This window comes from Stylophora pistillata, chromosome 8, assembly GCF_964205215.1.
Source record: "Stylophora pistillata chromosome 8, jaStyPist1.2, whole genome shotgun sequence".
In the NCBI taxonomy this organism is placed as follows: domain Eukaryota; kingdom Metazoa; phylum Cnidaria; class Anthozoa; order Scleractinia; family Pocilloporidae; genus Stylophora; species Stylophora pistillata.
In genome coordinates, this window is record NC_142526.1 from 9,905,592 (window position 1) to 9,930,559 (window position 24,968).

General features: G+C 38.1%; 1 protein-coding gene across 1 annotated transcript in view; it reads right to left on the reverse strand.

Moving 5' to 3' along the window:
* LOC148724890 (uncharacterized) overlaps positions 1–24,968 on the reverse strand; it is a 48,443-nt gene that overhangs the window by 5,917 nt on the left and 17,558 nt on the right. The window contains exons 11-19 of the mRNA XM_088731402.1: positions 24,573–24,731; positions 22,503–23,233; positions 20,940–21,093; positions 19,339–19,604; positions 18,290–18,394; positions 13,507–13,602; positions 12,390–12,485; positions 11,056–11,151; positions 9,944–10,036 (exon numbers count right to left, since the gene is read on the reverse strand). Of these exons, the coding sequence (XP_088587528.1) occupies positions 9,944–10,036; positions 11,056–11,151; positions 12,390–12,485; positions 13,507–13,602; positions 18,290–18,394; positions 19,339–19,604; positions 20,940–21,093; positions 22,503–23,233; positions 24,573–24,731 (1,796 nt within the window). The remainder of the gene's footprint in view (positions 1–9,943; positions 10,037–11,055; positions 11,152–12,389; positions 12,486–13,506; positions 13,603–18,289; positions 18,395–19,338; positions 19,605–20,939; positions 21,094–22,502; positions 23,234–24,572; positions 24,732–24,968) is intronic.

Here is a 24,968-nt window from a genome sequence, read left to right on the forward strand (position 1 = left end):
AGAAGGAGTTTCACCCTGTACAACAGTTCATCAAACCATAGCAATTCATACTAATAGTTAGAGGGGGCACTAAGAATGAAGCAACAAAGTAATACTCTATTCGGGAATAATGGGCATCTAACTTTTCAAGAAAGGCTTTACAAAGTAACACTTGAAAAAAACTTAATATGTAGAACGCCCCAAGCACATGAGACAATTTGATATATAACTTATGGAAAAATTACACATTTTTAAACGGTTCAAATCAAAACGTTTCTCGAGTCGTCCCTTTCAAGGTCATAATTTCCATCATCGAGTAACGGGCTTGGTGCACATTATTAGGTGTATCTTTTTCTCCCATCGATGAGTTTTTTTTTTTAATTTCTCTACTTCAAAGAGGATAATTTGTACACTAAAATTAAACAAAGAAAATATACTTAAACGTGCTCTTTCAAGAGCTTAAGACCATCGTACCTCTTTACCTGGTCTATTGACTGAAAAGCATTACCATGTTCAAGGGATGTGCACGCGCTAATTCGCCTGATTACGTATTTTGTATGCGCAGTACACGATGCAATACTGAGGATTCAAATTAAACATTTTTAACTGGTCACCACACAACTTTCTAACCGTTAAGTATAATGAACAACGACTAAATCATTTTAAATCTGTTGCACACATCTATAACAAAATCAGGGCATTCAGAAGTTTTCCAATTCTTAACAAATTTAGCCCTTCCTTTAAAAAAACCATTGGTCTTCAAATATTTTCTGCCCAGGTTTGCGTTACTTTCTAAGCAAAGTGAAGGTGTAGTCTAATCGTCGGGGTGAGTGTAGTCCTGAGAAGGACTGTTGTCGGTGGTAGTGACTGACGTTTCGACAACCTGTGCGGAAGTCATCAGCAGAGTCAAGTGAATGATTGTTGTCAGTAGAATGTTCTTATTCCGTTCGTGTAAAATGATCGGTTGGTTTTGCCGTGATGTTATTGGCTGTAAGACTCAAGTGACGTAAGTCGGTCGTGATTGGCCTGTTTCGATCTGTCGGTAAAGTTAGGTCGTTATTTTTCGGTCGTTTGTGATGTTTATGTCATTAATGAGTCGTTTGTATGGAGCGGGTAGTTGTTGAGATCTGTTTAGGGGAGTCTGTTCTAAGTTAGTAAACCAGCTTTCCAGAGTCAGTCGTTAAAAATAGTCAGTGCTGTAGGTTAGGCATTGCGCAGAGTCCCAGTCAATGTTGTGGTTGGTAAGTCGATGGTGTTCAGCAATGTGATTGCTGACATCACCTTTCCTCATCGCCCGTCTGGGTTCAGTCAGTCTTGTTGTGAGGTTTCTGCCAGTCTCACCGGTGTAGGAGGCTTGGCAGTCGGAACAATTGATCTTATAAGTCGTTCCCTGTCTGTTCCTCGGTTCGTCTTTGTCTTTAAGGTTGGTTAGTAACTGACGTAGTGTGGTGATAGGTTTAAGGGCGACGTGGATATTGAAGGGAAGTAAGACGCGCGAGATGTTTTCAGACATGGCCTTTTATGTACGGTATGGTTGCTGTAGTCGTAGGGGTAGCGGTGTCGCTTGTTTCGGTAGTGATAGTGGGTCAGTGAGTGTTTCGTCGGATGAAGTAGTTGTTGTAGTTGTTCTTCGAAAAAACAAGGTGAAGGTATTTGTTCTCGTCGGATAAGCTGTCTGTCGAGTCGCATACTAGTTGTGCGCGTCGTGTTAGAGTTCTGATAGTTGTGGCTTTGTGTGATGTAGGGTTGTAGGATGACTCGTCTAGTAATCTGTCGGTGTGTGTCGGTTTCCTGTAAACTGTCGTCCGTAATGAGTTGTCGTTGTGGCTTACCAGGCAGTCTAGAAAAGGAAGTTTGCCATTTTCTTCGACTTCTCTGGTAAACTGTAAGTCAGTGTTTTGTTCGTTAAGGTGGTGGTGGAATGCGTCGATTTCGTCGTGTCGAACGGCGGTGAATGTGTCGTCAACGTAACGTAGCCAAAGAGGTATCGTTTGTCGGCAAGTCGAAAGGGCGCGTTCCTCGATGTTCTGCATCACAATTTCTGCTATAACAAAAGACACTGGAGACCCCATGGCAGTGCCGTGTAACTGTTTGTAGTGTTTACCGTTGTACTGAAAGTAAGTAGACGTTAGGCAAATGTTTAGCAAGTCCATGATGTCGTATGTCGGTAGCGGTAGTGGGTCGGTGGACTGTCACATTGCAGTCTCACTACATTGTAATGCCAATTGAAGTGGAATACTTGTGAACAGTGATTTCACATCAAATGACACTAGTTTGTAGTCGTCAAGTATCTGAACAGTCTTGCTAGCGTTAATAAAGTCTTCAGTGGATTGTAGTTTATGTCTGGATTTGTCGGTTAGCAGTTGTAGTATTGTCGTCAGGTACTTGGATAGTTGGTATGTGGGAGACCCACAGAAAGAAACAATAGGTCGCATCGGGAAACCAGGTTTGTGTAGCTTCAGCAAACCGTACAGTTTCGGTGGCTGTGGTACCGAGCACCTCAGCCGATAGTACCGCTGGGTGTCAAGAACGTTCGTTTCCTTAAGTGTCAGTAGTTTACTGTTGAGTTTACGTTGAAGTGCAGGAGTTGGTATGGAAACACTGCGCAGTTTTAAACCATATCTAATCAAAACGTCCTTTGAGTCGTTCCTTTCAAGGTCAGGAATTCCATCATCGAGTAACCGGCTTGGTGCACACTTTGAGCAGTACCTTTTTTTCCCGTCGATGATTTTTTTTCAATTACTCTACTTTAAAGAGGATAATTTATACAATAAAATCAGGCAAAGAAAATATAGGTAACAGTGCTCGTTCCACAGCTATACACCATCGTACCTCTTTACCTGATCTATCGATTGAAAAAAAATACCATGATCAAGGGATGTGTGCACGCTTATTCCCTTAATTTCATATTTTTTTATGCGCAGTACACGATGCAATACTGATAATTCAACTTAAACATTCTCGACTAGTCACCACCATCAAACAAATTTAACACTTCCTTTAAAAAGAGCGTTGGTCTCCAAATAATTTTTTTTCCACGTTTCCGTTACTTTCTACCCAAGTTTCCTAGTAGCTTGCGAGAAAAAAATTTTATGACTAGGCTGGCAGTATATCGTTACCAAAGAAACATCAAGAAAGGAATAGAAAGAGCTCGCAACTTTTGGAACGTTTTTTCCCAACAGCAAAAAAAATTCCACAACCAATACAAAACTTGACTTTCAAACTTTGCCTAAACCCGACATAACAAATACAATTTTTGCTTCTAACGTACCGGTACTCCTTTGTTGACATCAGCTCCGTTCTGTAAAAGTAACCAAACAAGATTAGTGTGACCATTCTTTGCAGCTGCACTGAGCGGAGTGACCTATAAGTAGGAAAAAAATTGGAAAAAGCGCGGTAATGTATAAAGGTCATATTCTCCTCTTTTAATGGCCACGGTTAGGATAAATCTGCGTTTGGAACAACTACATTCTCTAGCACTTTTTCAAGCTAAGGTCAGAAGGAGTTTAACCTTGTACAATAGTTCACCAAATCATAGGAATTCTTATTAATGGTTTAAAGGGGTACTCAGAATGAAGCAAAAAAAAGAATACTCTATCCAGGAATAATGGGCATCAACTTTTCAAGCAAGGCTTATCAAAGTAACACTTGAAAAAAACTTAATGGGTAGAAAGTCTCAAGCGCATGAGACAGTTTCATATTGACTAATGGAAAAACTGCGCAGTTTTACACCATATCTACTCAAAACGTCCTTTGAGTCGTTCCTTTCAAGGTCATGATTTCCATCATCGAGTAACCGGCTTGGTGCACACTTTTAGCAGTACCTTTTTTCCCGTCGATGACTTTTTTTCAATTACTCTAATTTAAAGAAAATAAATTCTACACTAAAAACTAGGCAAAGAAAATATAGGAAACCGTGCTCGTTCGACAGCTATAGACCATCCTACCTCTTTACCTGATCTATTGATTGAAAACCAATACCATGATCAAGGGATGTGTGCACGCTTATTCCCTTAATTTCATATTTTTTTTTCCCGCATTACACGATGCAATACTGATAATTCAACTTAAACATTCTCGACTAGTCACCACCATCAAACAAATTTAGCCTTTCCTTTAAAAAGAGCATTGGTCTCCAAATAATTTTTTTCCCACTTTCCGTTACTTTCTACCCAAGTTTCCTAGTAGCTCGAGAGAAAATTATTTTATGACTAGGCTGGCACTACATTGTTACCGAAGAAACAAGACAGGAATAAAAAGAGCTCGCAACTTTTGGAACGTTTTTCTCAACAGCGAAAAAAATTCGACCAACCATATAAACATTAACTTTCAAACTTTGCCTAAACCCGACACAACAAATACAATTTTTGCTTCTAACGTACCCGTACTCCTTTGTTGACATCAGCTCCGTTCTGTAAAAGTAACCTAACAATATCACTGTGACCATTCTTTGCAGCTGCACTCAGCGGAGTGTCCTCCTATCAGTACGAAAAAATTGGAAAAAGCACGGTTTTGTATAAAGGTCATATTCTCCTCTTTTAATGGCCACGGTTAGGATAAATCTGCGTTTGGAACAACTACATTCTGCAGGACTTTTTCAAGCTAAGGTCAGAAGGAGTTTAACCTTGTACAATAGTTCACCAAATCATAGGAATTCTTATTAATGGTTCGAAGGGGTACTCAGAGTGAAGCAAAAAAAGAATACTCTATGAAGGAAAAATGGGAATCAACTTTTCAAGCAAGGCTTATCAAAGTAACACTTGAAAAAAACTTAATGGGTAGAAAGTTTCAAGCCCATGAGACAGTTTGATATTGACTAATGGAAAAACTGCGCAGTTTTAAACCATATCTAATCAAAACGTCCTTTGAGTCGTTCCTTTCAAGGTCATGATTTCCGTCATCGAGTAACGGGCCTGGTGCACACTTTTAGCAGTACCTTTTTTTCCCGTCCAGGATTTTTTTCATTTACTCTAATTTAAAGAGGATAATTTATACACTAAAAATTAGGCAAAGAAAATATAGATAATCGTGCTCGTTCGACAGCTAGAGACCATCGTAGCTCTTTACCTGATCTATCGATTGAAAACGAATACCATGATCCAGGGATGTGCGCACGCTTATTCCCCTGATTACATATTTTATTATGCGCAGTACACGATGCAATACTGATAATTCAACTTAAACATTCTCGACTAGTCACCACCATCAAACAAATTTAGCCCTTCCTTTAAAAAGAGCATTGGTCTCCAAATAATTTTTTTTCAAGGTTTACGTTACTTTCTACCCAAGTTTCCTAGTAGCTCGAGAGAAAATTGTTTTATGACTAGGCTGGCACTACATCGTTACCAAAGAAACAACAAGAAAGGAATAGAAAGAGCTTGCAACTTTTGGAACGTTTTCCTCAGCAGCGAAACAAATTCGACCAACCATACAAAACTTGACTGTCAAACTTTGCCAAAACCCGACATAACATATACAATTTTTGCTTCTAACGTACCCGTACTCCTTTGTTGACATATGCTCCGTTCTCTAAAAGTAACCTAACAATATCACTGTGACCATTCCTTGCAGCTCCACTGAGCGGAGTGACCTATAAGTAGGAAAAAAATTGGAAAAAGCACGGTAATGTATAAAGGTCATATTCTCCTCTTTTAATGGCCACGGTTAGGATAAATCTGCGTTTGGAACAACTATATTCTCCAGGACTTTTTCAAGGTAAGGTCAGAAGGAGTTTAACCTTGTACAATAGTTCACCAAATCATAGGAATTCTTATCAATGGTTCGAAGGGGTACTCAGAATAAAGGAAACACAAGAATACTCTATCCAGGAATAATGGCCATCAACTTTTCAAGCAAGGCTTATCAAAGTAACACTTGAAAAGAATTCAATGGGTAGAAAGTCTCAAGCGCATGAGACAGTTTGATATTGACTAATGAAAAACTGCGAAGTTTTAAAAACGATATCTAATCAAAACGTCCTTTCAGTCGTTCCTTTCAAGGTCACGATTTCCATCATCGAGTAACCGGCTTGGTGCACACTTTTAGCTGCACCTTTTCTTCCCGTCGATGACTTTTTTTCAATTACTCTAATTTAAAGAAAATAATTTATACACTAAAAATTAGGAAAAGAAAATATAGGTAACCGTGCTCGTTCGACAGCTATAGACCATCGTACCTCTTTACCTGATCTATCGATTGAAAACCAATACCATGATCCAGGGATGTGTGCACGCTTATTCCTTTAATTTCATATTTTTTTATATGCAGTACACGATGCAATACTGATAATTCAACTTAAACATTCTCGACTAGTCACCACCATCAATCAAATTTAGCCCTTCCCTCAAAAAGAGCATTGGTCTCCAAATAAGTTTTTTTCCAAGTTTGCGTTATTTTCTACCCAAGTTTCCTAGTAGCTCGAGAGAAAATTATTTTATGACTAGGCTGGCACTACATCGTTACCAAAGAAACAACAAAAAAGGAATAGAAAGAGCTCGCAACTTTTGGAACGTTTCTCTCAACAGCGAAAAAAATTCGACCAACCATATAAAAATTGACTTTTAAACTTTGCCTAAACCCGACATAACAAATACGATTTTTGCTTCTAACGTACCCGTACTCCTTTGTTGACATCAGCTCCGTTCTCTAAAAGTAACCTAACAAGATCAGTGTGACCATTCTTTGCAGCTGCACTGAGCGGAGTGTCCTCCTATCAGTACGAAAAAATTGGAAAAAGCACGGTAATGGGTAAAGGTCATATTCTCCTCTTTTTATGGCCACGGTTGGGATAAATCTGCGTTTGCAACAACTACATTCTGCAGGACTTTTTCAAGCTAGGGTCAGAAGGAGTTTAACCTTGTACAATAGTTCACCAAATCATAGGAATTCTTATTAATGGTTCGAAGGGGTACTCAGAATGAAGCAAAAAAAGAATACTCTATCCAGGAATAATGGGCATCAACTTTTCAAGCAAAGCTTCTCAAAGTAACACTTGAACAGAACTTAATGGGTAGAAAGTCTCAAGCGCATGAGATAGTTTAATATTGACTAATGGAAAAACTGCGCAGTTTTAGACCATATCTAATCAAAACGTCCTTTCAGTCGTTCCTTTCAAGGTCATGATTTCCATCATCGAGTAAACGGCTTGGTGCACACTTTTAGCAGTACCTTTTTTTCCCCTCGATGACTTTTTTTCAATTACTCTAATTTAAAGAGGATAATTTATACACTAAAAATTAGGCAAAAAACATATAGGTAACCGTGCTCGTTCGACAGCTATAGACCATCGTACCTCTTTACCTGATCTATCGATTGAAAACCAATACCATGATCCAGGGATGTGTGCACGCTTATTCCCCTGATTACATATTTTTTTATGCGCAGTACACGATGCAATACTGATAATTCAACTTCAACATTCTCGACTAGTCACCACCATCAAACAAATTTAACCCTTCCTTTAAAAAGAGCATTGGTCTCCAAATAATTTTTTTTCCAGGTTTGCGTTACTTTCTACCCAAGTTTCCTAGTAGCTCGAGAGAAAAAATATTTTATGAGTAGGCTGGCACTACATCGTTACCAAAGAAACAACAAGAAAGGAATAGAAAGAGCTCGCAACTTTTGGAATGTATTCCTCAACAGCGAAAAAAATTCGACCAACCATACAAAACTTGACTTGAAAACTTTGCCTAAAACGGACATAACAAATACAATTTTTACTTCTAACGTACCGGTACTCCTTTGTTGACATATGCTCCCTTCTCTAAAAGTAACCTAACAATATCAGTTTGACCATTTCTTGCAGCTCCACTGAGCGGAGTGACCTATAAGTAGGAAAAAAATTGGATAAAGCACGGTTATGTATAAAGGTCATATTCTCCTTTTTTAATGGCCACAGTAAGGATAAATCTGCGTTTGGAACAACTACATTCTGCAGGACTTTTTCAAGCTAAGGTCAGAAGGAGTTTAACCTTGTACAATAGTTCACCAAATCATAGGAATTCCTATTAATGGTTCGAAGGGGTACTCAGAATAAAGGAAAAAAAGAATACTCTATCCACGAATAATGGGGATGATCTTTTCAAGCAAAGCTTATCAAAGTAACACTTCAAAAGAACATAATGGGTAGAAAGTCTCAAGGGCATGAGACAGTTTGATATTGACTAATGGAAAAACTGCGCAGTTTTAAACCATATCTAATCAAAACGTCCTTTGAGTCGTTCCTTTCAAGGTCATGATTTCCATCATCGAGTAACCGGCTTGGTGCACACTTTTAGCAGTACCTTTTTTGCCCGTCGATGATTTTTTTTCAATTACTCTAATTTAAAGAAGATAATTTATACACTAAAAATTAGGCAAAAAACATATAGGTAACCGTGCTCGTTCGAGAGCTATAGACCATCGTACCTCTTTACCTGATCTATCGATTGAAAACCAATACCATGATCCAGGGGTGTGTGCACGCTTATTCCCCTGATTACACAATTTTTTATGCGCAGTACACGATGCAATACTGATAATTCAACTTAAACATTCTCGACTATTCACCACCATCAAACAAATTTAGCCCTTCCTTTAAAAAGAGCATTGGTCTCCAAATAATTTTTTTTCCAGGTTTGCGTTACTTTCTACCCAAGTTTCCTACCAGCTCGCGAGGAAGTTATTTTATGACTAGGCTGGCACTACATTGTTACCAAAGAAACAACAAGAAAGAAATAGAAAGAGCTCGCAACTTTTGGAACTTTTTTCTCAACAGCGAAAAAAATTCGACCAACCATACAAAACTTGACTTTCAAACTTTGCCTAAACCCGACATAACAAATACAATTTTTGCTTCTAACGTACCCGTACTCCTTCGTTGACATCAGCTCCGTTCTCTAAAAGTAACCTAACTATATCAATCTGACAACTCTTTACAGCTGCAGTGAGCGGAGTGCCCTCCTATAAGTAGGAAAGAAATTGGAAAAAGCACGGTAATAAATAAAGGTCATATCCTCCTCTTTTAATGGCCACTGTAAGGATAAATCTCCGTTTGGAACAACTACATTCAAGAGGACTTTTCCAAGCCAAGGTCAGAAGGAGTTTTACCTTGTACAATAGTTCACCAAATCATACGAATTCTTATTAATGGTTCGAAGGGGTACTAAGAATGAAGCAAAAAAAAGAATACTCTATCGAGGAATAATGGGCATCTAAAACTTTTCAAGCAAGGCTTATCAAAGTAACACTTGAAAAGAACTTAATGGGAAGAAACTCTCAAGCGCATGAGACAGTTTGATATTGACTACCGGAAAAACTGCGCAGTTTTAAACCATATTTAATCAAAACGGCCTTTGAGTCGTTCCTTTCAAGGTCATGATTTCTATCATCGAGTAACCGGCATGGTGCACACTTTTAGCAGTACCTTTTTCTCCCGTCGATGATTTTTTTTCAATTACTCTAATTTAAAGAGGATAATTTAACCACTAAAAATTAGGCAAAGAACACATAGGTAACCGTGCTCGTTCGAGAGCTATAGACGATCGTACCTCTTTACCTGATCTATCGATTGAAAACCAATACCATGATCAAGGGACGTGTGCACACTTATTCCCCTGATTACATATTTTTTATGCGCAGTAAACGATGCAATACTGATAATTCAACTTAAACATTCTCGACTAGTCACCACCATCAAACAAATTTAGCCCTTCCTTTAAAAAGAGCATTGGTCTCCAAATAATTTTTTTCCAGGTTTGCGTTACTTTCTACCCAAGTTTCCTAGTAGCTCGCGAGTAAATTATTTTATGAGTAGGCTGGCGCTACATCGTTACCGAAGAAAAAACAAGAAACGAATAGAAAGAGCTCGCAACTTTTGGAACGTTTTTCTCCACAGCGAAAAAAACTTCGACTAACCATACAAAACTGGGCTTTCAAACTTTGCCTAAACCTGACATAACCAATACAATTTTTGCTTCTAACGTACCCATACTCCTTTGTTGACATCAGCTCCGTTCTCTAAAAGTAACCTAAATATACCAGTGTGACCATTCTTTGCAGCTGCACTGAGCGGAGTGACCTGTAAGTAGGAAAAAAATTGGAAAAAGCACGGTAATGTATAACGGTCATATTCTCCTTTTTTAATGGCCACGGTAAGGATAAATCTGCGTTTGGAACAACTACATTCTGCAAGACTTTTTCGAGCTAAGGTCAGAAGGAGTTTTACCTTGTACAATAGTTCACCAAATCATAGGAATTCTTATTAATGGTTCGAAGGGATACTAAGAATGAAGCAAAAAAAGAATACTCTATCGAGGAATAATGGGCATCAACTTTTCAAGCAAGGCTTATCAAAGTAACACTTCAAAATAACTTAATGAGTAAAAAGTCTCAAGCGCATGAGACAGTTTGATATTGACTAATGGAAAAACTGCGCAGTTTTAAACCATATCTAATCAAAACGTCCTTTGCGTCGTTCCTTTCAAGCTCATGATTTCCATCATCGAGTAACTGGCTTGGTGCACACTTTTAGCACTACCTTTTTCTCCCGTCGATGATTTTTTTTCAATTACTCTAATTTAAAGAGGATAATTTATACACTAAAAATTAGGCAAAGAACATATAGGTTACCGTGCTCGTTCGAGAGCTATAGATCATCGTACCTCTTTACCTGATCTATCGATTGAAAACCAATACCATGATCAAGGGATGTGTGCACGCTTATTCCCCTGATTACATATTTTTTATGCGCAGTACACGATGCAATAATGATAATTCAACTTAAACATTCTCGACTAGTCACCACCATCAAACAAATTTAGCCCTTCCTTTAAAAAGAGCATTGGTCTCCAAATAATTTTTTTCCAGGTTTGCGTTACTTTCTACCCAAGTTTCCTAGTAGCTCGCGAGTAAATTATTTTATGACTAGGCTGGAACTACATCGTTACCAAAGAAAAAACAAGAAAGAAGTAGAAAGAGCTCGCAACTTTTGGAACGTTTTTCTCCACAGCGAAAAACATTCGACCAACCATACAGAACTTGACTTTCAAACTTTGCCTAAACCCGACATAACAAATACAATTGTTGCTTCTAACGTACCTGAACTCCTTTGTTGACACCAGCTCTGTTCTCTAAAAGTAACCTAACTATATCAGTGTGACCATTCTTTGTAGCTGAAATGAGCGGAAAGTCCCCCTATAAGTAGGAAAAAATTTGGAAAAAGCACGGTAATGTATAAAGGTCATATTCTCCTCTTTTAATGCTCACGGTAAGGATAAATCTGCGTTTGGAACAACTACATTTTGCAGGACTTTTTCGAGCTAAGGTCAGAAGGAGTTTTACCTTGTACAATAGTTCACCAAATCATAGGAATTCTTATTATTGGTTCGAAGGCGTACTCAAAATCAAGCAAAAAGAGAATACTCTATCGAGGAATAATAAGCATCAACTTTTCAAGCAAGGCTTATCAAAGTAACACTTGAAAAGGAGGATAAATCTGCGTTTGGAACAACTACATTCTGCAGGACTTTTTCAAGCTGAGATCAGAAGGAGTTTTACCTTGTACAATAGTTCACCAAATAATAGGAATTCTTATTAATGGTTCGAAGGGGTACTCAGAATGAAGCAAAAAAAGAATACTCTATCCAGGAATAATAAGCATCAACTTTTCAAGCGGGGCTTTTCAAAGTAACACTTCAAAAGAACTCAATGGGTAGAAAGTCTCAAGCGCATGAGACAGTTTGATATTGACTAATTGAAAAGCTGCGCAGTTTTAAACGATATCTAATCAAAACGTCCTTTGAGTCGTTCCTTTCCAGGTCATGATTTCCATCATCGAGTAACCGGCTTGGTGCACACTTTTAGCACTACCTTTTTCTCCCGTCGATGATTTTTTTTCAGTTACTCTAATTTAAAGAGGATAATTTATACACTAAAAATTAGGCAAAGAACATATAGGTCACCGTGCTCGTTCGAGAGCTATAGACCATCGTACCTCTTTACCTCATCTATCGATTGAAAACCAATACCATGATCAAGGGATGTGTGCACGCTTATTCCCCTGATTACATATTTTTTATGCGCAGTACACGATGCAATACTGATAATTCAACTCAAACATTCTCGACTAGTCACCACCATCAAACAAATTTAGCCCTTCCTTTAAAAAGAGCATTGGTCTCCAAATAATTTTTTTCCAGGTTTGCGTTACTTTCTACCCAAGTTTCCTAGTAGCTCGCGAGAAAATTATTTTATGACTAGGCTCACACTACATCGTTACCAAAGAAAAAACAAGAAAAAAGTAGAAAGAGCTCGCAACTTTTGGAACGTTTTTCTCCACAGCGAAAAAAAAGCTTCAACCAACCATACAGAACTTGACTTTCTAACCTTGCCTAAACCCGACATAAAAAATACAATTGTTGCTTCTAACGTACCCATACTCCTTTCTTGACATCAGCTCCGTTCTCTAAAAGTAACCTAACAATATCAGTGTGACCATTCTTTACAGCTGCAGTGAGCGGAGTGTCCTTCTACAAGTAGGAAAAAATTTGGAAAAAGCATGGTAATAAATAAAGGTCATATTCTCCTCTTTTAATGGCCACGGTAAGGATAAATCTGCGTTTGGAACAACTACATTCTGCAGGACTTTTATTAAGCTGAGATCAGAAGGAATTTTACCTTGTACAATAGTTCACCAAATAATAGGAATTCTTATTAATGGTTCGAAGGGGTACTCAGAATGAAGCAAAAAAAGAATACTCTATCCAGGAATAATAAGCATCAACTTTTCAAGCGGGGCTTTTCAAAGTAACACTTCAAAAGAACTCAAAGGGTAAAAAGTCTCAAGCGCATGAGACAGTTTGATATTGACTAATGGAAAAACTGCGCAATTTTAAACAATATCTAATCAAAAGGTCCTTTGCGTCGTTCCTTTCAAGGTCATGATTTCCATCATCGAGTAACGGGCTTGGTGCTCACTTTTAGCAGTACCTTTTTTTCCCGTCCATGATTTTTTTTCAATTACTCTAATTTAAAGAGGACAATTAATACACTAAAAGTTAGGCAAAGAAAATATATGTAACCGTGCTCGTTCGAGAGCTATACACTATCGTACCTCTTTACCTGATCTATCGATTGAAAACCAATACTCTGATCCAGGGATGTGTGCACGCTTATTTCCCTCATTACATATTTGTTATGCGCAATGTACGATGCAATAATGATAATTCAACTTAAACATTCTCGACTAGTCACCACCATCAAACAAATTTAGCCCTTCCTTTAAAAAGAGCATTGGTCTCCAAATAATTTTTTTCCAGGTTTGCGTTACTTTCTACCCAAGTTTCCTAGTAGCTGGCGAGTAAATTATTTTATGACTACCCTGGCACTACATCGTTACCGAAGAAAAAACAAGAAAGGAATAGAAAGAGCTCGCAACTTTTGGAAAGTTTTTCTCCACAGCGAAAAAAACTTCGACCAACCATACAAAACTTGGCTTTCAAACTTTGCCTATACCCGACATAACAAATACAATTGTTGCTTCTAACGTACCCATACTCCTTTCTTGACATCAGCTCCGTTGTCTAAAAGTAACCTAACAATATCAGTGTGACCATTCTTTGCAGCTGCAGTGAGCGGAGTGTCCTCCTACAAGTAGGAAAAAATTTGGAAAAAGCATAGTAATAAATAAAGGTCATATTCCCCTCTTTTAATGGCCACGGTAAGGATAAATCTGCGTTTGGAACAACTACATTCTGCAGGACTTTTTCAAGCTGAGATCAGAAGGAGTTTTACCTTGTACAATAGTTCACCAAATAATAGGAATTCTTATTAATGGTTCGAAGGGGTACTCAGAATGAAGCAAAAAAAGAATACTTCATCCAGGAATAATAAGCATCAACTTTTCAAGGTGGGCTTTTCAAAGTAACACTTCAAAAGAACTCAAAGGGTAAAAAGTCTCAAGCGCATGAGACAGTTTGATATTGACTAATGGAAAAACTGCGCAGTTTTAAACGATATCTAATCAAAACGTCCTTTGAGTCGTTCCTTTCAAGGTCATGATTTCCATCATCGAGGAACCGGCTTGGTGCACACTTTTAGCACTACCTTTATCTCCCGTCGATGATTCTTTTTCAGTTTCTCTAATTTAAAGAGGATAATTTATACACTAAAAATTAGGTAAAGAACATATAGGTAACCGTGCTCGTTCGAGAGCTAAAGACCATCGTACCTCTTTACCTGATCTATCCATTGAAAACCAATACCATGATCAAGGGATGTGTGCACGCTTATTCCCCTGATTACATATTTTTTATGCGCAGTAAACGATGCAATACTGATAATTCAACTTTAACATTCTCGACTAGTCACCACCATCAAACAAATTTAGCCCTTCCTTTAAAAAGAGCATTGGTCTCCAAATATTTTTTTTCCAGGTTTGCGTTACTTTCTACCAAGTTTCCTAGTAGCTCGCGAGTAAATTATTTTATGAGTAGGGTGGCGCTACATCGTTACCGAAGAAAAAACAAGAAAGGAATAGAAAGAGCTCGCAACTTCTTTGCAGCTGCACTGAGCGGAGTGACCTATAAGTAGGAAAAAATTTGGAAAAAGCACGGAAATGTATAAAGGTCATATTCTCCTCTTTTAATGGCGACGGTAAGGATAAATCTGCGTTTGGAACAACTACATTCTGCAGGACTTTTTTAAGCTGAGATCAGAAGGAGTTTTACCTTGTACAATAGTTCACCAAATCATAGGAATTCTTATTATTGGTTCGAAGGCGTACTCAAAATCAAGCAAAAAAAGAATACTCTATCGAAGAATAATAAGCATCAACTTTTCAAGCAAGGCTTATCAAAGTAACACTTGAAAAGAACTTAATGGGAAGAAAGTCTCAAGCGCATGAGACAGTTTGATATTGACTAATGGAAAAGCTGCGCAGTTTTAAACCATATCTAATCAAAACGGCCTTTGAGTCGTTCCTTTCAAGGTCATGATTTCTATCATCGAGTAACCGGCATGGTGCACACTTTTAGCAGTACCTTATTCTCCCGTCGATGATTTCTTTATTTCAATTACTCTAATTTAAAGAAGATAATTTATACACTAAAAGTTAGGCAAAGAAAATATAGGTCACCGTGCTCGTTCGAGAGCTATAGACGATCGTACCTCTTTAACTGATCTATCGATTGAAAACCAATACTCTGATCCAAGGATGTGTGCACGCTTATTCCCCTGGGTACATATTTGTTATGCGCAATGTACGATGCAATAATGATAATTCAACTTAAACATTCTCGACTAGTCACCACCATCAAACAAATTTAGCCCTTCCTTTAAAAAGAGCATTGGTCTCCAAATAGTTTTCCAGGTTTGCGTCACTTTCTACCCAAGTCGAAAGGGCGCGTTCCTCGATGTTCTGCATCACAATTTCTGCTATAACAAAAGAAACTGTCATGTAATCAGTTTAAACTGAAGACAAACAGAAACATGGGCATGCTACGCGTGCAGGAGTTTTTTTTCTTTTGGATATGGGGGCTGGAATGGGGCACTAAGTATGGACACTGTCTGTCACGGTATTTTTGAAAAAGAAAAAGATGTGACGATAGATTTTCGCGCCTAAACTGGGAAACTCAACCTTCGCGGACGGCACAACAATAACTGGGGGAAATGAACTCGGTAGAGTCCACTCGGCAGCGAGAACGGAAACTCGTCACGGAAAATGGTGCACAGAGATCTACTTCGAGCTAACTTATACGGACGTCAAGGATGAGGCAGCGTTTTGGTTTCATAGTAAACTTATTCTAGGTCAGGCCAACAACTGACATGACATCTAGCGTACGCAAGTTGGTAATCGAAAAGCCTTTACGAATTGCGTACTTAAGTACTGAGCTGGTATAAGGTTCTGTTGTCCTCCAAATTGAAAATATCTATATAAGAATTACAAAGGAACGGAAAACTTGTATTTAAAGCAAAAATGATTCACATTGAAATTTTCATGTGTCGAAATTGGAAGACCATGTTCAATGAACTTAAGGCCATTAAAAATAGGAAACTTAGGTGAGAATTCGCAGCTTTGATATTGAAAATATACCCCGGGAAATTACAACAGAGCAGCTTACAAAATAAATTGAAAACTACAATTAAAAGTTTCCGCTTATCTAAGCAAGGTTGGTGTTAAGTTTGATCGTATGAAAGGAAATTGAAGTTTCGAGTATAACCTCAGCTGCCAACTACCATAAGAACCTATTTTGCCAGAAAGACCATTAGGACTTTTATCTATCAAAAATTTCACTATAGTTGAACAAGAAAAGTACCGAGATGCAGCTGTACAATTTAACTTCACTATTTAAAATTTACTTGTGGCTTTTATCTTTTTAAAACACCGCAATCAAGGAAACTCGCATGAATTGAGAACGGCTAGAATACCAAAAACAACGAATAAATATGCTGAAACATCCTCACGGAAAAATCACTAAATTTTCTCGTAACAAAGAGCATTTACTTTCAAAATATTCTACTGAAAATATCGTTCACTGGAGAGCAACAAAAAACCCTTCCAATTTATCTGAAATAAACTCAGACACAAGTATTTTTATTGTCTGTTGCCATTGGTGTCTAAATAACAGTTGGAGAAAATATACTGTATTTATACCACACTTCCTGCACTTTCTTCCACAGCCCTAATTTGGTCTCGTCATGCAGCGTTCTTTCTCCCAAGTTGCGTGACGAGACCAAACAATAACCTGCTCGTAGCCTATGACAATGCTTGCCGTCAATCCTTTGTTAGAGACAAAGTCTTAATTATTCAGTCAAAACTAATTGCCTCAAAAACATTCCTCCATATAATTTTGCAGTGGAAAGCAATTCCATCTGTACAGACTTTGAACAAAGATGTTTTGCGGTCTCCGTTCTTCCAACAAGTGAAAATAGATTAACCGCAGAGATAAGTATCATTGTACAAAGCACAACAACGTAGGCTCCTTATTTGGTTGTTGCCTATCTGGACTTCTGGACTGCGTGTGAAATACGTGATAAAATACAGGATGTTTTAAAAGGAAATGGCAGGTGAAAGGGTAAAGTCCAAGGTAGCTAAAAACGAATTTTATTGGTAGAAAACGTCTGACCGCGTGAGAATTGCGTGGAAGTTGATTAACAGTAACATTAAATTCCTTGTGAAATTATTTCAGTGAGGTAAGATTATGTCATAAAATTTACGTTCATTGTCCACTGGAAAATGGCATTTCATTTCAGAAAGTCTGGTCCACAGTGGCGAGTAAAAAGTAAACACGTGATTGTAGCGGAAAAATACCGTTTAAACACAATATTCAATTCATGGAGAACTTTTAGAAGCAAAGAAACGAATATTTAACGTGGCAGTCGACGCAGAAGTAATTATAACTTGGTGGTCTTTTCAACCTTTCCAAAAAGAGCAACCAGTAGGCAAAAACAAGATTATCTATGAAATATTGATTATGCAAATACTTTGCGCAAGTGTTACCGAGTCGGCAAAACAGGCTCCACCAAAACAAAAAGCTCTAGTGACAAATTCGTGTTAGGCCTTTGGCTGACGGTGTGCGCGTTGTAAGTGCAGGAGCAGAACACAAAATACGTTTTAACTTGTAAATGGCAGAGAAATTCCCTAATGATCTGTCTAATCCCGACAGATCATAGCAAAAAAAGTTCTCAGTAACAGTAACAGTAATGAACAATTTCACTGGGTAGATGGGCTCACAGTTCTTGTTGCTGTCATTCTTGGTGTGTGTCAATGTCGGGTTGATTTCATCGCAACGTATCGTGGTACCATAATTTCCAGACATGATTAGCAAGGGGGACGGCATTCTAATTGGTGCAAGCCTACCCCAATGCTGTGATCTTATAGGTGCGGAATACATACCCTAGTGCGGCAATCTGATTGGTACGTAATACAAACCCTAATGCGGCAATCTGATTGGTTTGCGATACAGGAATAATGCGGTATTCTGATTGGTACGGGATTGATTGGTTTGCGATACAAAAAAAAATTGGGGCGATCTGATTGGTGCGAGCGACAGAGCACTCTGCGCTGAGAATTGATGGAGTTATTAAAAAAAAAAAGACCCAGGAAGTCAAATAACTTCCTTTTCTTTGTTTGAAACAGGCACCAAATGGAAGGACTCCCAAGTTCTCGTTAAAAGATTGGTTCAAAAGAAATATAACAGACCCCATGAGTCACTGTGATCTAAAAGCACAAGAATTCCACTGAACAGTAACAAACTGTCATCTGTCTTCCGAAATGTAAATTCAAAACTGTGACACAAATCTAGATAAAAATACCGTTAAGCTCAAAACATACCACTCTCCCTCTTTGGTTGACATCAGCTCCTTCCTCTATAAGCTGCCGAACTCTGTTAGAGTAACCTTTCTCAGCTGCTTCAATTATTGAGATGTCACCAATCAACTGAAAACGACAAAAGGAGAAAGAGACATGCAAAGCTGAACCATTCCTGAATAAAATAATAAAATCTAAACATACACTTGAGCCAATTGCACTTCACAGTTCTCAGAGCAAGAAGTTACCATGAGGTTTGCTCTGTGGAAATCCAAAATCTAGTGGGGGTCTTGATTTTGGATCACATTCACATCCCTATTGAAAATTTGTAAATTGACAGCTTCATAACAGTCTCTGCCTACACAAACAGAGCTGAAAAGGAGGTAAAATTGAAGAAGAGCTTCCCAAAATATCTGTCGGCCGACAGGTCACCGACAGTTTCCCGACATAATGAAAACAAATTCAGAAACAAGTTAATAGACGCTTTTCATTCCACTAATTTATTCGTGTTTTTCTCGTTGCCATGTTCCCACCAATACCGTAGCTCCATTTTCTGCATTTAAAAGTACATACAACCCACAATTCCTCTATTCGCTCCGACGAAGGGCTAACGCTTGAAACGTCAGCTTTTGTAATCGTTACGGTGGCCAATTTACCATTTCAACTTTGTTCATATATCCAAATTAATAGACAGTCATTTTGAACTTTCACAATTACCTCAAAATGAATTTTGACGAACACCACGCGATAGAGGTAAATTTCGAGTGCAATAAATGTTCATTTATGTAAACTTGATGTGCAGTAGTATCTGACTGACACATTCAATTTTACCAGATTTATTGCACTTTATTGTTAGCAGATCAAGTTCAAATCAAAACTTGACCGTTGTATTCAAAAGTTGTATGTTGTCAGTCAATCATCTAGAAGGCTGAAGTAAAGAATTGAATGCGTATTTGAAAAGAAAACTTGAATGTTCAAAAATAAAATTTTTGCAGGGATTTAACACCATGCATATACTACGAGCGTGAGCTGAATAAATTGAATGTAAACTTATCCTTTTTGTAAATGATTACCTGATCATCAGAAGCTCCTACAGTCACAGGTGTGTGTTGCTGGTTGTCTTTAGCCACAGCAGATACACTGGCTTCTTTTGCAGAAACTTGAGTTTTTAAATTCCTAGGCTGCCTTAGCGGTTGACCACTCAGACTCCCTTTCACTGGGAATGTCTCTGTGTAAGCCTGTTCATGCGACTTCTGGAACTCTTTATCTTCCCCAGAAATTTTTAGACTCTCTAATCGAGATAAAAGAGTGGAACAATTCTTCTGCTCCGCTAAGTCACCTAAACACACACAAAAAGAATCAATTATCTATTCAGACATTTAGTTTTTTTCCTCCATGAGCTGAATTTTCTTGAGCACAGGTCTTTTGTTAATTTTTTCAATCTTTAGTTCATGGTCTAAATGATCTTCTTAAAAGCTTAATGCTGAAAACTCAAATAGATAACCGTAAAAGCCCGCGGATAAGCCACACCATTTTTCCAAACCTCGTCGCTAGAAATTGGCAGTGTGGCTTATCTGTGGGAACATTTGAAAAACGACGTCGTCAATGTCCATTTTTCGCATCTGATCTAAAGCCTGGTAACTAAGCTTCAACTGTTCTTGTTGTAATGCAAAGATCTCTGGAAAAAATGTTGAATGAAGAAATTCCTGTCAACAAATACCAGCAAAAGACCAATCATATGTCAAAGTTGGTAGTAACGACAGTCATTATATTAAAGTGCTAAAATAGTCCATTTTACAGTTGCATGCTTGGTTGCCAAGCATTTGAATAAGAGTGAGGCTAAGGGTGACCTTGTTATGATACAAATGAATAAAGGCTGATAGTTTCTAAAGAAACTGTTTGGGGCTGCGTCGGTGGGGGTAAAGAGATAATTTGAATATATCAAATAAGTTGAAATGGTAAATTGACCACCATTACGATTATAAAAGCTGACGTTTCGAGCGCTAGCCCTTCGTCGGACCTATTCGCTCCGACGAAGGGCTAACGCTCGAAATTTCAGCTTTATAATCGTAACGGTGGCCAATTTACCATTTCAACTTTGTTGATATATTCAAATTATCTTGTTATGATACAGATGTTGCTGCTTTTCGAATGTAAATTAATTTGCTATCATGCTAAATAGATGCTGGTCTCTATCACAACAGGGTCACCTTCAGCCTCACTCCAAATCGAAGGCTTAGCAACCAAGCGCAAAACTGAAAAATTGCCTATTGTGGGTAACAATTTGAAGTATTTTCATTTGCAATAGTAATGATAAGTTTGTGTTCGATAAACAGTGGATGAAGAAGACTTCTCAAGACTCGACTTTGGATTTCTTTGGATTTCTATCAAAAAACTTTTTTTCAAAATTTGACCTGCTAAATTTGGGGTGCGGTTTATCTGTGGGTGTAGCTTATCAAGGGGCTTTTACGGTATCTATATTTTCTACTGTTTTCAGCAGTGTTTCCCTGTTTATACCCGACACACTCTTCAGTTTAATGGTCATCATCAACTACATCTATGAGATGATCAGATGACGGATATTTTCATGGAGTGAATAAGCAAGAGGGATAATGAGTGAGAGTTGGCAGACATTGAAATACTGCGTGTACCCGTAAAATTACACATTATCAACCTGTTGGAAGGTTTGGTTGCAGTGCTAGTGGCAATGTCACTGGAATCATTTTTGGTATATCACTTGCGTTGGAACACACTGGTGGAAGTGTAATATGTGCTCCTGACTGTTTTGAGTCTGTGGAGAACTGGTCAGAGACTTGCATTTGCTCTTCCTAGAAAAAAAAAAATTGGAAATTCGTATCATAGATACTACAGTACATCTCCTTCTATCCTAATCTTCTTTAATGAAAAAAGGTGAAGTCCGTTTATGGGCCAAGTAGCCCATCAGGCCGGCACTTAACTCTGGTTTTCGTAACGTGAAGCAAGTAGGAGCATTTCTACTCCATCCTGGAGGGGTTGCTAGTACCACAGGCGGCCCAAGCTCTCTTTGAGAACCACACAAGGAACACAATTTGCATATCGATTTATAAGGATTTGTATGGGATTTTCTACAAGATATCCATAGAGATAGTTAAAAGTGAAAATATTAAATAAAAATGGCTTACCTTATTCCATACGTGTATTGCTTGCTCCTGGTGTCGTTATTTTACCGATTTCACTTGATTTAAGCGGTTTTTTTTTAATCCTGGTTTTTTAAATCAAGTGAAATCGGTAAAATAACGACACCAGGAGCAAGCAACACACGTATGGAATAAGGTAAGCCATTTTTATTTAATATTTTCACTTTTAACTATCTCTATGGATATCTTGTAGAAAATCCCATACAAATCCTTATAAATCGATATGCAAATTGTGTTCCTTGTGTGGTTCTCAAAGAGAGCTTGGGCCGCCTGTGCTAGTACGTTACAGGGTTACCCCTGCATTAAATTTGCCAGTACCCATTTAAACACCTAAGTGAAGAGAGGCACTGTGAGAGTAAAGTATCTTTCTCAAGAACACAACACAATGTCCCCGGCTAGGGCTCAAACCAGGACCACTCAATCAAGAGTTGAGCCCACTAACCATGAAGTCACCAAACCTCACAATGAATAATGAACTCTTAGACCTAAAAAATAAGTTAGTTCAAGAAACTTGTTGGTATGAAAGTTAACTTTTTCACAAGTATCTCATTGGTTTCAAATCCTAAATCCTCAAATCTGATTGGCTAAATCTACATGCTCCAGCGATCGAGATTTTCCTTACCAGGCCCTAGTACAGACTGCTTCAAGTTTTGCAATTTGCACTTTTCAATGTTTTCACAAGCGAGGCTAAAAGATTTAGAAATTGTTACAAGTGACTCACGGTTATGAGTTCAGACGATGAAAGCTACGAAAGGGGAAGCAAATTCTTTTATCCAGAAGAGGAAAACATATTTCAAGATAAAGAAGACCAGGCTGAAGGTGGTATACAAAACCTCGGGTGCAGTTTGTCCCAGTACAGACCTTCTGGCTGGTGAATAATATATATGTATTTTGTTGTTTTTTGTTGTAATGGCTACAAGAACTTGTAAAACTACAAGAACTCGTAAAAGAAAATTGAAGTCTACTTATTTACTTTATTTATTCAAGTTTTGCATGTGGATCATATATGCCTTCAAGGAAGAACTTCCAAACTCTGACAAAACTCTACATAACAAACACACCTGGCTCTCTTTATTCTCCACTTCTAAACGACGAATCTGAACAGAAGTATCGTCAGGTAATGACAAGTGAGTATGCAAGTTCCCTTCTTCAGAAAAGAGTCCTTGTTCTAGACTTAAATCTTGCTCTGCATCAAAGTTATCTTCCTCCACACCTCCATCAGTCTTATTTGGTTCTATAGACAGTATTTCCGATCTTGAATGCACAATCTTTCCAGCATCTTCATTCTCACAAAGATCAAACCCATTGACCAAAACCTCTGTACGTGCGAATGAAATATCATGGCTTGATTCAGAATGTTGAGGTTTTTCTGTATGAAGTATCTCAGAAAGTTCATCATCTGAGTACTGACTTTCTTCATTCTCCACATTAACACCAGGAAAATCAAGAAGAAGCATTGGGGTATTATCCTGTGATGCTAACAGAGTATGCGAGGCACTTTCTTCAGAATAGAGAGCCCACTCCGGACTTAAATCCTGCTTTTCATCATGGTCTTCTTCCTCATAATTTACTTCAGTCTTTGTTGACTCTGGTAAAGGCGTGTTCCATTCAGGACAATCACCACTTCCAACATATTTATTGTCACCAATGCTGAACTCACTAGTGAAACCCTCTGTCATTGTTGCTTGGATTTCTTGGCTCATATCAGGTTCACCTTTGTGTGAATGTTGACTTGATTCTGCTTTTGGATCAACTTCTTGATATTCACTTGAACTACCACAAACCAAGGGCACTGAACGTGAAGAGTCCAGAAAAAAAGATAAAAGTTTAGCAATAACCACAAATTAAAACAGTGTTATAATAACAAAATCTAATATCAAATTTGACTTTCCTTTACTTAACATAGTACCCACAAAAGAATTCTCTAAATTTGGAGAAAAGTCATCTGCAGTGTTGAACTGGATCAACTAAACTGCAGCAGAAAATGGTGTGAACTGCACTGACTGAACTGTAAGAGGTTCACCTAATTTTAAGAACATGTAGTTGGGCAACTCAATTCCACAAATGCTCAAAAACAGACTCAATATTGGGGGTGCCATGCTCTACCTTTTCAGAGAGGAATATGAGTTTAGACCACACTATGGCACTTTACATAATAAGTGAAAGATCAAATTTTTTTCTCTCAATTTACAGTAAATATTAACTGACGTATCAAGATATTGAAACTGAAGGTTTAAACTTTGTTAACTATTATAAGGCAATGTTAATTAAATACTACAGTGGGCATCTTCCGCCATTACCATATCACGCACTGCAAATAGCTGCCATGTGCATTTCCTGTGTTTGCCTCACAATAGTTGGAGTGGCCGCTGGCCATTGCAACTGTTGCAACGCTATACGCAAAACTGCTTGCCCGCGAAGAAAAAGAGGAATTGTAACGCTGTGTTTAAGTTGAATAATATTAAAACTCTCGTTTTATTTGGTCCTACCAATTTTGGTCCATTTTGGTCCAATTTTGTGCTGGATGCAAATCAGCCGCTCACGATGAGCAATCAAGAATCATGGCACTTTTTGGTCAACAAATGTGTGATATCACTGCTTCACAGCAGCCTTGAAGTGACTCCTAAAGATTTGGTAAGCAGAGTAAGCCAGGTCGATTCTGGTCATTCGAAAGCGCTTTCTCGCTCTAGTTTTTCGTTGTCCTTGTCAAAGAAAAGAAGAGACGCTAAAATAAAGGCCTCCATTGCAAGCCTTCAAGCAAAACAGCTTGCCCAATGAGTTAAGAGAGACAATGAAGTACACGAACTGGAGTTTCAAGAAGAAATGGCTCAAAGGGATATAAAGTGGAAACTTGAATGTCGAAAACGAGAGCTTGACCTACTACGAAGGAAAAGAGAAGACGAAATGGCTGTGATTTCTGCTCAAAATCAAGCTGAAGTGGCACACCTTGAGCATGAAATACTGGGTCAAGAATTTAATGAAGGAAAAACACCAGTATGTTATTTGTGCACTATCTACTTATGGTTTATAGCTCAAGTATTACATCAGGTCTCACTGTCATAGTTATTGTATGGTCAGGGAGAGCAAATTAATTGAAATATAAAAAAAAGGATTAAAAACAAATATCTCACCACTTAAAGATTCATCCCAGTTTTCTGAATCAGACAAGGCACTATCACTTCCAGATGAAACACTTGAGCAATCCTCAGTGTCCGCAAAATAGTTTTCATTGCTTTGCTGAGAGCATAACAGTTGATCATCTTCTAAATCCTCCTCATCTTCAGTACATGCTGTGAGAAGGAACACTTCACATGAAAATTTATGTGTAAAAAAAAACCCTAGCCAACAATTCACCAAAAAATACCCAAAGCTCACGATAAAAGTTCTCGTTTGCCTTTAATATTGAAATTTAACCATGGGTAGCATAATTATATGGTATGGGAAAAGAAGGGAAGCCAAACTATTTGCACTCAACATTGAGGAGCACATATTTAAAACTCTCAGTTGAAAACAAAGACCAGTGCAGA